At 34.0% G+C, this 18,897-nt stretch overlaps 1 protein-coding gene across 1 annotated transcript in view; it reads right to left on the bottom strand.

Annotated features, from left to right (window-relative positions):
• Positions 1 to 18,897, bottom strand: part of ACTR2 (ARP2 actin-related protein 2 homolog (yeast)) — a 33,615-nt gene that overhangs the window by 7,841 nt on the left and 6,877 nt on the right. The window contains exons 2-7 of the mRNA XM_012639209.1: positions 18,239 to 18,349; positions 11,763 to 11,978; positions 8,672 to 8,744; positions 5,536 to 5,672; positions 3,802 to 3,951; positions 833 to 978 (exon numbers count right to left, since the gene is read on the bottom strand). Of these exons, the coding sequence (XP_012494663.1) occupies positions 833 to 978; positions 3,802 to 3,951; positions 5,536 to 5,672; positions 8,672 to 8,744; positions 11,763 to 11,978; positions 18,239 to 18,349 (833 nt within the window). The remainder of the gene's footprint in view (positions 1 to 832; positions 979 to 3,801; positions 3,952 to 5,535; positions 5,673 to 8,671; positions 8,745 to 11,762; positions 11,979 to 18,238; positions 18,350 to 18,897) is intronic.

Below are 18,897 nucleotides of genomic sequence, written 5' to 3'. Positions count from 1 at the left end.
GGGGTTACTAACCAAAATATATAAGGAACTCAAACAACTAAGTAGCAAGAAAACAAATAACCTGATTACTATTAATAGATGGGTAAAGGACCTAAATAGACATTTCTCAAAAGAAGACACAGAAATGGCCAAAAGGTATATGAAAAAATGCTCAACATCCCTAATCATCAAGGAAATGCAAATTAAACCACAATGAGATATCACTTCACACCTGTTAGAATGACTATTATCAAAAAGAGGAAAAGTAAGCGCTGACAAGGATGTGGAAAAAAGGGAACTCCTGTATGCTGTTGGTGGGAATGTAAACTGGTATAGCTATTATGGAAAACAGAATGGAATTTCTGCAAAAATTTAAAAATAGAACTACCATATGATCCAGCAATCCCACTACTGGGTATATATATCGAAAGGATTTGAAATCAGTATCACTATACAAGAGAGTATCTTTGTTCTTAGGAAACACAAACCAGTAGAGAACTGATGCATTCAACCTACTCTCACATGGTTCAGGAAAAAATAGAGAAAGATAAAGCGAATATATAGAACATTAAACTTAGCAAAATGGTGAAACTGGATAAAGGGTATACACGAGTTTTCTATATTATTCTTGCAACTTTTCTGTAAATTTGAAATTATTTCAAAATAAGTTTAAAGTGGCCTCTGAGACACAATGATGTAATATATGTTGTTCAACATCTAGTACCACCCTATTAAAAAATTATTTTGCCTTATCTATTCAAAAAAGTTAATGAAATAGACAACTTGGTCATTACAACTATTTAATTCCATCTATTTCTGATAAATAACTTTGGAGCTACCATTTCTAATGTACCTGGTATCAATATCAGCCGCTTGGATCGTGTTAAAAAGCAATTCAGCAACACCAACTCCCTCAACATTGATCAAGTGAGGCTGAAATAAAGCTTCTGGTGCTTCAAATCGTTCTCCCCCAACTTTGATAATGCGTCCATCCGGGAGCTAGAAACGGAAATAACCAGGTACTAGTCAGCAAAAGATTAAAATTTCTCAGTGTTCTCCAGAACACTAATGCTTTAAAACATATCTGTTGTGTAATCAAATTATTATCAACAGCAATTTGTCCTAAAATGTATTTTGAAGGAAAAAAAGGTAAAATATGTTACATATAGATAACTGTTCTTATTATCATCATGCTCTGTTCTGTTTTTTAAAATGGTATGCCATGCCGCAAATATCAGAAATTTCCTAGAGAAACCACTAATGCATGTTCTATCTGTGTGTGCAGCAAAGCACAAACAGGTAGCCAACTATTGCATTCTGATTACTGCTGGTATGTGTTAATGACACTCATATAATTTTAACACATTTGGATTTTATGGATATTTCTGCCAGGTAGAATAGACACCTTAAATATTTTTAATAATTTTCTTTCACCAAATAGTTACACTGTGAAACTATTACTTTGCCATCAAAATACTTCATTACATGTGTGCTACTTCTAACAGAAATCATTTAATCCAAAAACAGTTTTATGATCAAAGAAGTTTAAGGAACACTGATCTAGACCATTTTTTATTAGGTATTTCTGTTGTATCCTACTAGGTCCTGATAAATTTTTAGTAACTAATAAATATAATTTAAGCAAATAAGATTTAAACAATAGGTAGGTATCATAACAACATGACACTGTATAGAAAGCCCTTACCATGAACAACATATTCATATTTAATTAAACGAGAAAAGTTAAGTAGAAACTCCCTCTCATACCACCTCACAAGTCACTGGATTAACCTAAGTAATAAACATGCCTATGTATGCTGGCATTTGACACATTTCTATATGAAATACCAGAATATGAATACAGTGTATTCATAATAATATAATATTTAGACTCCAAACTTGACTTTCCAAATGACAAAATACTAAAAGCAAATTCCTAGAACACTCCATGTTTGCTGTAATTGTTTACAGATATGTAAAAAGCAATCACATTTTGTAAAAACTCCAGAATTATCTTTTTATAAATTCTATCAAGTTTCTTAAAAAAGGATACCAATCCAAACATTTTACCCTTATTAAAAAAAAAAAAAAACACCTCAAGTGAGTTCACATAAAAATGACCCAAAATAGCTAGAAAAACTTCACATAGCATATCTTATTAGCAAAACCTCTTTACCCATACATTTCAAGCCTCTCTGACAGCGTAGCATCTTTCCATGCTCTGTTGGCCAGCATGGGGTCAAGTTTTCCAACTACCTTAATGAATTGTTAAAACTACCTATAGGCATCTCATATCATTGCACCAAATCTTACCCTATGCAGTGTTTGTCCACTCTTGTCCCTCTTCACCTACTCATCAGTTTATAGTTTTATACTCGTACATAGTTCTGTAACCTACCTCAAAGTTCTTTGATAAAGCAAGGAAGAAATAAATAAAACATGTTTTACATTTCTAGTTCCCTCATCTTTTGTCTGGTGTCACTTTATTCCAAACAAGTCAGGTAGATGGAAATCTAGAGAAACTGTAAAGCAGATTTCCAGAAAGACTCTCCAGGGCAAATCTGAAGTTACAAAGTGGGTTTTATTGAGTATTTGGATCAGTATCTTTAAAAAAAAAAAAAAATTACAAAAATTTGTAATTACTTTAAAAATGACTGTTTTGCACATATTTGTGAATATGTAGAGCTAACATGGATCATGTGGTTTAAGAATACTTGCTTTTATTGCCTATTACTCTATTTCATTTCAGTAACAATTGGATCAAAGACGAGACATGAAAGTATTATACTTCATACTCAGATGAATAGGCTTGAGATGGTAATTCACTAAAAATTCAGGTAGGATCAAATCCTCTGTTGTTATAAACTATAACTTAGTTCTAAATCTCAGCAGTTACAATTTCAAGTTAACATTTGTTTTGACTGTCTCATTTAGAAACTGTAAGTCAGGGCGGGGCGCAGTGGCTCACGCCTATAATCCTAGCAATCTGGGAGGCCAAAGCGGGTGGATCATTTGAGCTCAGGAGCAAGAGTGAGACCCCGTCTCTACTAAAAATAGACAGAAATTAGCTGGACAACTAAAAATATATAGAAAAAATTAGCTGGGCATGGTGGCACATGTCTACAGTCCCAGCTACTAGGGAGGCTGAGGCAGAAGGATTGCCTGAGCCCAGGAGTTTGAGGTTGCTGTGAGCTGGGCTGACGTCATGGCACTCTAGCCTGGGCAACAGAGTGAGACTCTGTTTTAAAAAAAAAAAAAAAAAAAAGGAACTGTAAGTCAGGAAAGGCTGCCACCTACCGAATTAGTAAAGCTATATTGCTATATTCTAGGACAACCACTTGCAAAGTATGACTAGTCCATGAAATTCTGAAAAATCCAGTAGTCTAGTAAGTTTGAGTAACAGGCATATTCTCACAGTTGTGTACATATTCGCGTATCAGAAGATCTGAGAAGTTCTACATTAAAGTGAAATCGACTGTCTCTCAAACTTATTTGACAATGTAACCCTTTTTTTTGTGAAACACTTATTAACATCTCAGGGAAATAACATTCTGTAAAACATGTGCTGAGAAATACCATTCTAGATACTAGAACCTCAAATTAACATCTCATATTTAATTATATCCTTGTATAGAAAGTTAATTTATGATTTTTGTCTTACATGTGTCCTGAAATAATTAAATCATAGAATCTTAATATACAAATGAACATGAAAAGTCACACATATACATATTAGAACCCAAAACAAAAATACTGGGATACTAACACTCATGGCTGTCCATTTTTAAACATATATATATATTATACACTGGAAATACTTACTGTATAAGATTCAACTAATACTGTGGTTTCTAAGGCCAGTTTCTGCTCTTGCTCAATATTATATCCCACATAACACAGTTTTTCTTTAATCATGCGAACTGTTTCAAAATCAGCAGAATGGTTGAAGGCATATCCTCGCAACAGAAGCAGCTGGTACAAAAAAATGGCAGTAAGTTCATAATAGATCTGAATGAGTTCCATTCTGCAAAAGCTATTAATGCTTACTAAATGTGTCATATCTATAAATACAATGAACAGTGATCTTCCGCTCCTACTGAGTATTTCATAAGTAGGATTTTACCTTCCATAAAAGGATTTATATTTCAATTTCACAGAGAGTAACAGAATTAACAGTTCATGAATAAACAATTAATAAAACAAGGTAGAAAAGCCAATTTTTAGAATATTGTATGAGTACTCATGTTTAGATAATTTTGATAATCAAAAGTATATTACTGAATATTTTAGTACTTATTCCCGTAGTCTGCAACTTGCTCCTATAATCAATGCGATATTTACGAAATGTCCCTAGGTCTTAGAAAGTTTTAACCTTAGTCCCTAGTACAGTGTCTAGCACATATTAGAAGGGCAGTAGGATTGTCAAATAAATGAATGATAAGAGAACTATTAGGATATTCAAAGGTATAATCTCTAATACTTTCTTAAATGTTAGAAATTATTACAATTTTAAAAGCATCCTGAGAGAAAAAAAGATAATATGTATCACAAATACAACTGGACTTTTTGAATAAAAGCTTAATAAATCTCCTAATCTTTGTGTTTATGTTTAAAAGAAGACCCCAGAAACTGTTGGCTACTCTCAGAATTTTGGCCTAGAATGGGTATTATAATTCTCATTAACTTAATCTCCTCACGTGATAAGGATTACTCTAAGTGAGACTGAAGGAACCCAATGTCAAGGTGAAGACAATACAACCCAATTTAATGCACAGACAGGGTTTCTCAGCAGCAGCACCACTGACATTTTAGACCACATAATTCCTTATGGAGCTGGCCCTGTTCGTTGTGGAACGTTTACAGCATCCCTATCCAGTTGTGGTAACCAAAAATGTGTCCACACATTGCCAATATCCCCTAGGGGGCCTCAAAATGTCGCTCATTGAGAACCGCTGACCTAGAGAGAATATACTCATTACAGAATTCTGGTATGAACAATATTCTAAACTTTTTTTAATATAAAAAATATTACATATGTCACCAAGTAGAGGCCTATGTACTTTCTCTAGCAATGTTTTACAGAAAATTGTAACTAAGTATATTCAGAAGTAAACTTTAAAATAGTAAGCACTAAAAATGGATATAACCATAAAAACTACTAGACATTAAAGTCTGGCACATTTGTTTATCTGTTTATCTCAAATATCATTAATTTGTTATCACTGTATTTTGTAGGAAATAACAAAGGTAACCCAACCAAGATTACAGTTTAGAGAATATACCTGTTCAAAGAAAGGGGGGTTTTTGGCAGAAAAGGCTGCCTAAGCTGTCCAAGAAAGGTTCAGGTTCTCTTCCATCTTTGAAATACCTGTCTGCCTATTCCTCAGGAATAACAAATTTAATTATTTAATGAAATTAATGTATTCTCATAGCATATGAGATTATGCATGTAAATCTTGTATGGATTTTTATATGCATAATGGGGTAACTGGGTTATTTCTCTAATGGTGAAGATTAGCTAGAATCTAACTTCTACGATATTTTCCTTTCACTTACCTTGATAAGATATCTGGTAATATCCCTCCCAGCAATATCCAGTCTCCTGGTAAGGTGAGGGAGAGAAAAGCCTTCATACACTGGGCAGATGTGAGTTACACCATCTCCAGAGTCTACCACTACACCAGTCAATAAACCTGCATAAAAACCAAATTTTAAATAAAAAGCCAAATCAGAAACTTAACCAAGTGGAAAGGTCTAGAAGCCAGAATTTCTTTATTATTTATTATTTTGCAACTTGTTTCTAATACACAGATACTAAAGTGAGTGTTCTCTTTTGAGACTTTTAGTCTAATCATGTGCTACCCAAAGGAGATGAGAACAGACCCTGAGACTAAGGACTGAAAAACAGAACATCTTCTTAAAGCTCAGTATAAGTCTTTATTTTTCTTTACAACTTGATCACTGACTTCCCTTGAAGTGAAATTTTCTAAAGCATCATGAGTAATTTTTTTTTTTTTGAGACAGAGTCTCACTCTGTTGCCCTGGCTAGAGTGAGTGCCGTGGCATCAGCCTAGCTCACAGCAACCTCAAACTCCTGGGCTCAAGTGATCCTACTGCCCCAGCCTCCCGAGTAGCTGGGACTACAGGCATGCGCCACCATGCCTGGCTAATTTTTTTCTATATATTTTTAGTTGTTCGATTAATTTCTTTCTAATTTTAGTAGAGGCGGGGTCTCGCTCTTGCTCAGGCTGGTCTCGAACTCCTGAGCTCAAACAATCGACCCGCCTCGGCCTCCCAGAGAGCTAGGATTACAGGCGTGAGCCACCGCGCCCGGCCTAAACTTATTTTCTAACAGAAAAAATTATATTAACCAGATATGCATTGTCTATAACTTAAATATTATTTATTTTTCCATCCCTAAAGAGGCTCTCTCCCCTTCTCTTTCCTATTAATACAAGTTTGCAGGCACTGTAGGACCTAATTGTAATGATTTGCCTTTGGTTACATTTATTCAAACCATCTCTTTTTTAAGTTGATACCATTTGTCTTTCCTTGATTTTATGCTGTAAGCTTGATAAACCTCAAATACTGCCTTTTAATGTTATAATCTTTTAAATAAAAGACTTTCCATTGCAAAAGAAAAAAAAAGATGAATCCACATCATCATTAACTTCCAGTAATACCAACTAAAGCAGGAATTTACATTTTATTTCTCAAATGGCCCTTCCTACCAACCTTGCCTTATTTTCTACCATTCTTATCAGGTCACATACTGGCCTTTCCCTGAACATACTTGACTCATTTCCAGTGCCACACCCTTTTGTCACTGGATTATCCCTTCTTTCCACTTTAAGTCCTACAGTTTCTTTACGGCTCAACTGGATTCTTACCTTTTTGTTTATAGGTAAGCCACCCTGACCACTCTAACCTCCAACCCAGATTCCCAAATTCCAGTTATTCCCTCAATCTTATCTGTACCATGCAGCCAAACACACCTTCCTAAATTGCCATGTCACTTCTTTTATTCAAAAACCTACAGTTCTGAATGCTTCTTCCTATTTTTATTTACTTATTTTTTTACTGATAGCACTAGTCACCATGTTTAGAAGGAAGAAAATTTTACTGTGGACTTGGAGTTAATCTGGGTAATATCACTGAACTATTATTTCTCAAAATTAAGGAGTCAATAATTAAACAAAATAGCTAACTGTCAGGAATTGAGAGAGGGTATCTTCTCAGTGGACAAAAATAAATTTATGAATATTGCTAGAAAAATCTGTTAGCATCAATTTTATTCAAATACAATTCAAATAAAATTCATTTCTGCAAAACTGTCTCATTTCCACCCTGCAAAACGGAACTCTCATTACAGGTTTTTAGCTTAGACTAAAAAATTTTAATACATATTTTTCCAAAGTACTTTATAAAATAATTTTGTTAATTATTTTTTAAAAAATGAAATCAAATTACCTAGATACAAATAAGCACTCCCTCCCACCTGGTAAAGTAACAAGTGAGTTTTGATTCCTTCTTCAAACGAAAAATTACTGACAGCTGACTATCATCTCCTTAAGGGCAAAGAGACCAGGTCTAGCTTACTGTTATTAATACATCCTCAGTACTAAACAGAATGCAAAGCACATGTTATGTTTGGTGAACGAAAAAAGCTGCTTTAAAAATTTAACTCCCTTAAGTATTTTCTAAGTATCTATATGTAGTACTAAAGATATTTTTAAAACCCAATAGGTATTTACTAAAGTAATATAGAACTAAAGATATTTCAAAAACCCATTATGTTTTTACAAGGTGATTTTTACTAATCCATGTGTAGAATCAGAACCATAATATTAAGTTGTTAAAGTTATAAAATAAGCAACCAAAACAAAAGGATACATCATTTCTAAGTATTATGTCACCTACATACTTAAGCAGTGAGACTTAATTCAGGTATCAGCTCTGTCAGAAAGCTGCTCTGACATGCTGAATCAAAATTATGCTTCTGTATATTTCTTTCTTTTTCATAAGTTCCTTCTGGGTATCTTCACACTTCAAATACCTAAAAGACTACCTGGTACATATCTGACAGCCCCATAAATTCTCCCTAAGTTCCTGCTGAATTTATAAGACCATCAAAAAATATAAAGAGCTCTCCCTACCTGGCCAATATTTTATTCCCAATAGACAGTTGCTAATGATAACACCAACAGAACATAGTAGTCCCTTCCATTAAATCCACCTCAAAAGTCAGAAATACACTCCCAAATGTCTACCTTCTCCCTATTAATCTATTATATATTTGACAAGCATTATTTTTGCTAACGTTTTTGGATCACTGTGTTTTTTTTCTTTTACTCAGGCCAATCCTGAGGCCAAATTCTATGTTTATTCTCTACTGTATTAAAATCAAAATAGCCTAAAAGAGAGAACATTCTATTTTTTAAAAAAGAAATTTTTTTTAATCTTTAATCTTTTTTAGTCTTCTTAAATCTTAAATCCTTCATTGTTTAGAAAAGCAAATAAAAGTGTATATGAAATCTTAATTTTAGAAACTAAAAGTATTTCAAATTATGGTATGTAAATAACATACTTTTCTGGAATTTATAATTTATTGAGATATCAAATTTCTACGACATAAAATGTACTCAATAAATGTTCACTGAATTGATTTTTCTAACAGTCAAGCTTCACCTACCTTGAGCATACAAAGTCAGAACTGCCTGGATGGCTACATACACACCCGAAAACTGGTAAGTTTCAAACATTACCTAAAAATGAAGAGAGAAAGGGAAATAAATTGGTATTTAGAATGTTACATAATAAATATCTATAGGCTTTCTTCATGATCACAAAGCAGATTAGTTGCCTGAAAAAGAATCAAAGGGAACTGAAAGAGTCCTCCGTTCTCATCAGCTCTCTTGCCTTTAAGTCCTGCTGTCAGAGAGCTCCAATTCTGAGGACAGATTTTTGGATACATACTAAGTCCCCAAGCACTTCATAAATGCTATAAAGCAAAGATTTCTGAATGTATTAGTTAATGGTTAATTAGCGTGAAAGAAAGCTTTCTGCATTTGAACAAGACTTTCCTAACTGATGTCATTTAACGGAAATTCTTTTAATTCAAAGACAAAATATAGAAATTGCTTAACTACTGAGCCTTCCAACTGCTCTCCTCCAATCTGGGCTAACACTGTGGCTCTACCCCCAGCAGTTAACAAAAAAAAAAAAAAAGGAGGTAAAATGAGAAGGCAAAGATAAAAATTAATGGCTAATTCCAAATTGTTGGCAGATGTAGAAACTGCTTAGTTGCTGAGCCAACCATCCCTACTGTAACTTCACTCCTCACTGAACTACCCTGGAGAGAGGAGGAGTTCCCTTGTGCCCTCACTGGTCAAACCCATGCTCATTCTCTGTAGCCCAGGTCAGCTGAGAACAACCTGCATGATGTTTTTGGGTGATTTCCAGTGAGCATTCCTTGATTGGTAGGGCTGCCTATCACTCTGAATATGTAGATATTAAGAAATATTACAACTGACCACAATGACAATTATATAGAATTTAAATTTTACAACTCTGAAACACATACTCATCAGTTAAGCAATTAGATATTCTGACTAGTATTCCACCATCCTTTCTTCCCCCTCCACAGGTATGAAAATGGAAGAGAGTGATTAATACATATATGGCACATATCAACTTAAAAGTCTGTTAATGAGATTAAAGTAGGACATTATCATAGCCAAATTTGCACTCACAAGTAACAGTATTAAAATATGAACCATAAGAAATGACATGGATTCTGTAACTAAAACTATGACCTAAAATTTTCAAAACACTTAACACAAACACTGACTTTTAATTTAGAATTTAAAAATATTGTCTAACAATAATTTCTTCTAAACCCTTTTCAAAATTTCCATTAACACCTAAACATATTTATATAGAACAAAATATTTACATTAAGTAGTGACTGGAAAGCTACTAAAATACAGAAAGTTATCAAAAGTTTCTACCTCGTATATAACAAAATGAGAGAGAATCTTTAAAAAATTACTTATCTAAACTATCAGGAAGGAAGCCCTCTTGCTCTTCTTAACTGCTTACCTCATTAGCCTTTTCAATCTCCTCCTGCTGGCTCTTCCTCTCTCTCTGGCCCTTGTCCTCTCACCACTGTCTACTCTCTCTTCTCTGGTGAATCTTATCATCTCTATTCTGGTGACTCTCAAGTTTATATCTCCCGTCTTTTCTCCTGAACTTATCTTATATATATAACTATCTGACATCTCTGCTTGGATGCCCAATGAGGACCACCAAACTTAACATGTCCAAAATTAAAGTTCAGATCATTCCTTCAAACTGTTTTACTTTTCTCAGTTTTTTCCCCACCTCAGTTGATGGTAACTCCATTTCCCAATTTCTCAAGCCAAAACCTCTAGGGTCATTCCTGACTGCCCCCTTTTCCATTATCCATATCTAATCCATGGGAAAATTCTTTGGCATGCATTAGGACCTTCAAAATAGACCTACAATCTGGTCCTTTCTTACTACTTCTACCTACTATTACTACTCCAATCCTAACCATTATTATTTTTTGCCTAAATAATTGACAAGGTCTCCAAACTGTTCTGTCTTCCACTTTGCCTCCCTATGGTATACTCAACTCACAACAGCAATCCAAGAAACCTAAATCAGCATATCCCTTCCCTGCAATAGTCCCTCATTTCTCTCGGAGTAAAAGCCTAGCTCCCGCAAGGCCCCATAGTTACTTATCCAGCCTCGTCTTCTGTTGTTCCCCTCTGAACCACACTGGCTTCCTTGCTGATTCTCTAATATGCCAGGCTTGTTCCTACCGTAAGACCTCCCTTTACCTGGAATGCTCTTCCCCACATATCCTGGCTAACTCTGTTAATCTGTCTTTGTTTAAACATCTTCTCAAAACTATGTATAACTGTAACCTCTCAATTCCCTTACCCCACTCTGTTTTTTTTCCTTTAGCATCTACAGTTGACCCTTGAACAACAGGGGTTTGAACTGTGTGTGTTCACTTACACACAGATTTTTTTCAGTAAATCTCTCCGTCCCCCCCTTCCAACTCCTCCACTTCTTCCACTTCTGCCACCTCGAGACAGCAAAATCAACCCCTCCTTGCCCTCTGCTTCCTCAGCCTACTCAACATGAAGACAATGAGGATGAAGACCTTTATGATGGTCTACTTTGACTTAATGAATAATAAATGTATTTTCTTTTCCTTATAACTTTCTTAATAACATTTTCTTTTCTCTAGCTTACTTTATTGAAAGAATACAGCATATAATACATACAACATACGAAATATGTGTTGACTATGTTATCTGTAAGGCATCGTCAACAACAGGCTACTAGTTAAGTATTTGAGGGGTAGTTAAGTTTGCACTGGGGTGAGGGGAGTAGGTGCCTTTAACCCTTGTGTTGCTCAAGGGTCAACTGTATTACCTTCTAACAAATCATTAACCCACTTAATTAAAAACTCAATTAACTTAATTAACTCACTAAATTAAAAACTTATTTTGTCTATTTGCCCCTACTAGAATATAAGTTCCATGACAGAAGGATTTTGTTTTGTTTACTGATATATTCTACTTATAATAATGACTAGCATATAGTATATGTGCTCAATAAATAGGATCTAGAAGAAAACAATTATTTTATTCCCTTTATCCACAGCAACAATAAGAAAAAAGAAAGAATTTTTGATTTAACATTACATAACAGAAACACACATACGCATAGTCCATCTAAAAACTTACCTCTACAATCTTCTCTCTGTTTTTGGTTGGGTTCATAGGGGGTTCTGTGAGCAAGATTTTACAATTTCTGGTGTCTATGTTAAGTTTCTCTGGTCCAAATGTATAGTCCCACAGGTGTTTCATGTCATCCCAGTTTCGTACTATGCCATTTTCCATAGGATAGTTCACTTCTAACATTGAGCGTAATTCACTTGCCTCATCACCAACCATAAGATCCTAGAAAATTATATCAAAGTTTTAGACCAAATTTTTGCATAAAATTATATTCATTCCCATAATATTTCAGAAAACTTGGGAATAATTAATTTTAGTCTTTCTGGCACTTTCAGATGAAGTTTTTATTCCACAAATTAAAAATCTTTTCTATCAAGAACAATGACTTGCAAAGTTTAATCATGGATAATAAATTTTTATGTACAATGTGGTTTAAATCAATAAATTGACCTTACCTTTAACACATATGTTTCCAAAAGAAGAGCATAAGCACAAATAAACCCCACATTTTCATATTTTGGAGGGTTTTGTATGAGGTTTCATCTGTTTCTTTTGCTCAAATGTTCAAAAAATAAGGCCTGTGATATGTGAAATAGTACATCAGGGAAAAAAAAACTTGCAGGAAAATGCTCAATGCATGCAGCACATTTCTTTGTACAAAATATGATAAATGTAAGTACTATAAAGCATAATGAAAGCAAAAAAATCAAATGATTGCTTTATTACTCTATAATATATATATGTACCAACCAACATAAATTTCACAAATTTCTACCTACACATAGAATTATAATATACTAAGTTTCTACATATGCCTCGCTAAGATGAATGAGAATTTGTAGAGATGTAAAAAATTAAGACATAGGGAAACAACTCATTCTTTAAAAGTATCTCATTAGCAATATTTTCAATCTTAAAATGTAATATTGGAAAACTATGCTATCACACATGAAGTGTAATACTCACAAGTCTTATCCCTAACTAGACCATACTTAAGATGACCCACATTTGAAAAGTCACACTTAGTATTTATAAGGCTAATGATGTCCTAGAACTTAAACTTATTTTGTTGCCAAATGTGTCGGTTTTGAAAATCAAAAAAAAAAAAAGAAAAAAAAAATCTCATTTTCAAAAAACAGCTAGTTAAGATGTTAAATAATATTAATTTCTACATGTGCAGATTACTCAACTTAAAAATCTAGTATCAGAAAAAGCCATTTGCTACTTAGGTGTGTTATTTAAGTTTAAAGTATGGGGAAATGATGAAAAGCAGCAGCAAAATTAACATGAGATGTCCTAAAACAGGGGCTTGAAAAAATATATACATTGAGTTTTAAACTTTTTTTTTTTTTTTGAGCAGGGTCACACTCTGTTGCCCGGGTAATTCAGTGGCGTCATCATAGCTCACTGCAACCTCAAACTCCTGGGCTCAAGCGATCCTCCTGCCTCAGCCTCCTAAGTAGCTGGGACTACAAGCGCATGCAATCACAATGGCTTTTTTGAATTTTTTTTTGGTAGAGTTGGGATGTTGCTGTATTGCTCAGGCTGGTCTCAAACTCCTGGCCTCAAGAGATCCTTCTGCCTCTGCTTCCCAAAGTGCTAGAATGACAGGTGTGAGCCACTGTACCCAGCTGAGTTTTAGACTTTTAAAAAACAAAACAAAAAAAATTTAAAAAAAAGATCAGAGGTAAAACCAAAGTGATTAAAAACAGATTTCTGGAAAATCCACTGAAAGCAACACAAAAAAGGAAAACAAAGTTAAAGGAGATGCTAGAAATGTTCACTAAAATTTTCTGTTGCGACTGATCTCTTATAAAGTTAATTTACCACAACTTATTACTCAAATTTCTTAAATATTAACTGTTTAGGATCTTCTATGAGGAATATGTAAAAATCTATATTTGTGAACTCTAGTTAGTGACATGTATATGTTGAAGTATTCAGAAAGAAGTATACTGATACATGCAATTTACTTTGAAATACATCAAAAAACAAGATGCACTGAGGGAGAGATAGATGGACAGATATGTGATAAATCAGTATAATATATATTAATGTAAGAATCTAGGTGATACGTATATAGGTTTCAATGCTAAATTCTTTCAACATTGTTGTGTATTCTAAATATTGCTTAATAAAATGTTAGGTGAGAAATCTATACCTGCAAAAGTACATACACCACTTTTGGTCATTAACAAATCTAATTTAATACTCAATTTTGTTACTTTTCTCTGTATCTTAGGTGTTGTACAAGATAACAGATTAGATAATCAGATGGTTATATAACCAATATTATTTCAACCAATTTAGAATAAGTGTGATCTGGTTTGAACAGACTATTTATTTTTTTTTTTTTTTTTTTTTTTGAGAGAGAGTCTCACTTTGTTGCCCTGGCTAGAGTGAGTGCCATGGCGTCAGCCTAGCTCACAGCAACCTCAGACTCCTGGGCTCAAGCAATCCTACTGCCTCAGCCTCCCGAGTAGCTGGGACTACAGCCATGCGCCACCATGCCCGGCTAATTTTTTCTATATATTTTTAGCTGTCCAATTAATTTCTTTCTATTTTTGGTAGAGACGGGGTCTCGCTCTTGCTCAGGCTGGTCTCGAACTTCTGAGCTCAAACAATCCGCCCACCTCGGCCTCCCAGAGTGCTAGGATTACAGGCGTGAGCTACCGCGCCTGGCCAGACTATTTACTTTTTATTCCGTGTAAGAATTGGGGCTTTACCTGATCCAATGCCAACTCAACATATTAATGAAAGCCTCATGTATCTGCTTCTAGGACCATATATACTACAAAGGATTAATTAAAAGAAACATCTGGCATTGAGTATTCTTATCTTCCTCTGAACAAAGAGGACATTTAAAATGAAAGAAAAGTTATTAACTTATTTAAGAAGCACAAAATGTCTTGAGTACTGAAGCTATCTAATTAAAAAATTTACTGTATCTAAAATTTTAATCAAAAAATCCTGGAACCAGGTGAGAGGGGCAAGGGCAACGTAACCTAAACATTTGTACCCCCATAATATGCAGAAAAAAAAAAATCCTAGAACCTATGATCTTCCCTAGTTTCAACTTCCAAAACCCCAAAATGCTAAGAGTGTTATGTAACTTGCCCTCATCACTCAGAAACAAGTTTTAAGTGATCAGATTCAGGTCTTAGGTTTTTATTAATACCACGTGCCCCACTACTGGACCGCAAGCCTAAACCATCACCTATTACCTAAAAGAATGAAAAATCACAGTAACTGCCTGAAATGCTATTTCAAAGGCACTTACACTTCACAAAAAGCGGGGAGTATAGATAAATTTGCCAAGAATCATTTTCAACGACGTCACCTCAAATTAGAAAATAGAGCAAACACAAATGTAAAACCAAAATTAAATCTCTAGAAGGAAATTCCATTAAAAATTTTTGTTAAATTAAGTCTACACTGTTCTCTACAAGTACACCCTTTTTGTAATTTCCTTAAGATATTAAGACAAATGCATCTTTTGTTTAGAATAAATATAAGAATTTAAATGTTTTTGTTTATTCGAAAGAAGATCTTGCAAAGTTACTGTTAACTAGTTAAAATATATCACATCATTAGAAATGCTTGATATTAATTTTTGTCAGAGCTTCTTACAAACAATATTAAAAACAAACTTGAAACTACCTTCTACAGAAGCACTCAGACTACCACACAAAAGACTCAAATGTCTGAAATGAGCCCAGCAAGCTTCTAGTTGAAAATAAAATGGCACTACACAATGTTATTTATTTGGTGGGGTGGGGGGGATCTGTTGTTCGTGGAAAAGCTTTACAGGTGCTTTACCTTTTTCTTATTTATCCTTAGTTTGTCAAATGTGCTCATCAGTAAGAACGATAGGGAAACAAGTTACTCTTATTTATTCCTCTTTTTCTATCTATGGTTCATTAGCATATTAAAGTTTTACTCAGTTTACTAAGTACACATATGATACTGTACTGGATGCAAATATATACACAGGCTAAGACAGGCAATGATCAATTTAACACCAGTCAATAAAGGGGATTTATCTAAATGTAACAACTTCCCTAATTTTCTGAATCATACATATCCTATATAAATAAAGCCATTTGGTTTCTAATATTATGCACAACACATTCCATTTTAATGATAACAATCATCTACAAGAAAAACAAGGAAAACAATTCAAAACTATGTTAGTAATTAGTTCTTGTTTGGTCCATTGTATGCAATCAGGAAAGTATAGGACTTAATTAGTTGCTACCAAACTGAAGCAATGAAAAAGATTAAAAATCAAAGTACTTAAAATAAAAATATGGAACTACCCCCCCCAATACTAAAGGGACACAAAACAACAACTACTGTCCCACCAAGCAAAAGTGGAAAACAAACAGAGAGCATGTGTGTAACCTCACTTACCATCTTTTTGTTATTCTACTTCAACGGGTCAAGAAAGGTGAAGAGAGAGAAGGTAGAAGTAAGAGTCAGAAAAGGCCTAAATAAAATCCTCACTGAAATTTTTAAACATACAAGCAATAGAGACAAATTAGGTTGAGGTCAGATGCAGTATTACCATATTTTATGGAGTTAATAATTAGGGCCAAATTAACATGGACAGTTATTCCTGAATGAAAATTAACTCATTAAATGATTTAAATTTCCATTTCTTTTAGGCTACCACCACATTTTAGCTAACAAGACACAAAATGTACACGTCAAACTACTAAGCACAGAAATTCCAAAAAGTTTAATTCATTACTGATTTTAACAACGTTAATTAAGAAAAATAAATAACAACAGCAAAGGTATAGCTGAGTAGGTAGAGAGTTAGATAGGTCAGGGTTGTTTTTCCAAGCTCTAGTATTCAAGTTAAATTTGACACAGATCTCTTTTACTGTTTTCTACTGGAAGAACAACTTAACTTGAGAGGCTTAAAAGACTGCAGAGTGAATAGGACTGAGCCAGTAGAACACAGAATGACAAACCATACAAGCAAATGCTACTGGAGAATTCCTTGGCAAAAATGTCTTAATAGAATATCGACAAGGTTGATTTGTATCACTTGGCCTTAAAAAGAAAGTAGGTGTAAAGAGATGTGCATTATTTGTGCCTATGCTGAAGAATAAAAATGGCTATACATGATATATCTTCATACCTCAAATAGGTTATTGTCTGTAAGTACATAAGAAGCCATTTTTCTTTAAAAATCTGACACTAAATAAAAAGTATTACCTCCAACTTCATTAAGCACTTTTTCCTACTATCAGCTAAATTTCAAGTTCATTTAAGACAGAATTCAATCAGAATGAAAGGAGTTCACAAAAAAATAAAGAATTCCATAAATTTCCCAAAAGACCCTTAAAAAAATTATATTGAGTGTCCCATTTTATTTTTTTGTAACACAACAAAGGCCAGAATAATTAATTCACTACTTTAAGTCTTTAAAAAACTAGAACAGAATCTAAGTTTCAGTTTCTATTTTTATTCTTTGTGTAACTCAATTCGCTAGTCCCAACTGCAGAGAGCTAAGTAGCAAATCTCTACCACCTATTACCACCTTCCTAGGTGTCTCAAACAAATGTTCCAAAGAGGTACACCCTATTCATTTCAAATGACTCATAAATTTATAGTTCACTTAAGTCTTGCCAAAGACTGTCCAGATTGGACCAACAATGCCAGCTTGTTCACAAATAATTCATAATAGCCCCTAAATTCTAATGCATTCTGTGTAACTTGCTCCCTAGGCCACCTGAAGAATTCAAAATCAATTGGTGACCACTGTTCTTTTGATTGTTCTATTTCTTTCATTCTTCTAAAATAATGTAACTTCCACTTGATCTCTGATCCCCTTAATAAGGGAGAAAAACCTATCATCCTTAAGGTAGAACCTTTCATGTAAAGTATAGTGAGTAAACAAGGCAAACTTTCTCTCCTCTCTATATGATTAAGGTAGATGAGTGCAAGGCCAAATAAATACTTGCATGGCTTCCTTCTGCACATAATCAGTTATATTAGTGAAAAGAGAAACCAATGAGATTTACATCCTGTGTTTTCCTGCCTAGCTATATAAAAAGTAGGGGGATCAGGGCATGAAAACATAGAAAGAAAAAGTTGTCAGGTCCCAAAGAGACAATAACGTATAATGACAAATATATGCAATTGAAACACATAAAAATATCAGGCTGATTTCTTTTAAAATTAACAGGACTTTGAGTCACTAATAGTGATTCCAATCAATGTAAAAAACTTAAGTATTTTACTCCAAAGAGTAATGGCATCAAGTCATACATAAACAAAATCAAATGAAATTAGCTTCGGTTTTTGTGCTCTTATTCAGATACTGATATAAATTTAAAATATGAGAAATTTTGCTCTCCCCCTTTGCTTTTCATGGCATATTTTAAAACCACTTAAAAGAACTGTTAAACTACAGTTAAAAGAACACCTTACATGTCTTCATTATCATTTATCAATAAATAAAATATTACCTTGATTTCAATGTTTCCCACTTTGGTGGTTGATCTGATAATAGGTCTTCCAACCAAAGCTGGGAAGATGTGTTCTGGAAAGTTAGAGCCTGCATATCCACACTTCACAAACTGGAAAGAAACAGAAAAAGAAGGTTAGTGTCAAGGTGTTTAGTACATTTAAAAACTGTACCTGAAAAATACCACTTTGCATTCACACAATATTTTAAAAGTAGCCAACTAATCTATTGTATCATCTCCTTTTACTTCCTTTTTTCCCCCCTTTAGAATATATTAAGTATTGATCCTTTTACTTCTTTCATAGCACTGATCACTCCCAGAGTTTATGTTTATTTACTGCTTAATTAGTACCTAAGTCCCCTCATTAGAGAGAAAGCCCCACAAGAGCAGGGAGCTAAGCTAAGTAGTTTGTGCTGGAGCCCGATACCTAAAAGGCCATGGCACACAGTGGTCACTCAAGAAGTATTTGAGGGATGGACAAATTCACTGAACAAATGCTAAGTATTTTAAAAAAGAAAAATGTTAGAAAATTAACAGACCTAGGCCAGGCATGGTGGCTCATGCCTGTAATCCTAGCACTCTGGGAGGCCCAGGCAGGAGGATTGCTTGAGGTCAGGAGTTTGAGACCAGTCTGAACAAGAGTGAAACCCTGTTTCTAC

The sequence above is a fragment of the Propithecus coquereli genome, unplaced genomic scaffold (genome assembly GCF_000956105.1).
Source record: "Propithecus coquereli isolate 6110/MARCELLA unplaced genomic scaffold, Pcoq_1.0 Scaffold138, whole genome shotgun sequence".
In the NCBI taxonomy this organism is placed as follows: Eukaryota; Metazoa; Chordata; class Mammalia; order Primates; family Indriidae; genus Propithecus; species Propithecus coquereli.
The sequence above is the reverse complement of the archived record's forward strand: the minus strand, read 5'-3'. Positions and strand labels throughout refer to the sequence as shown.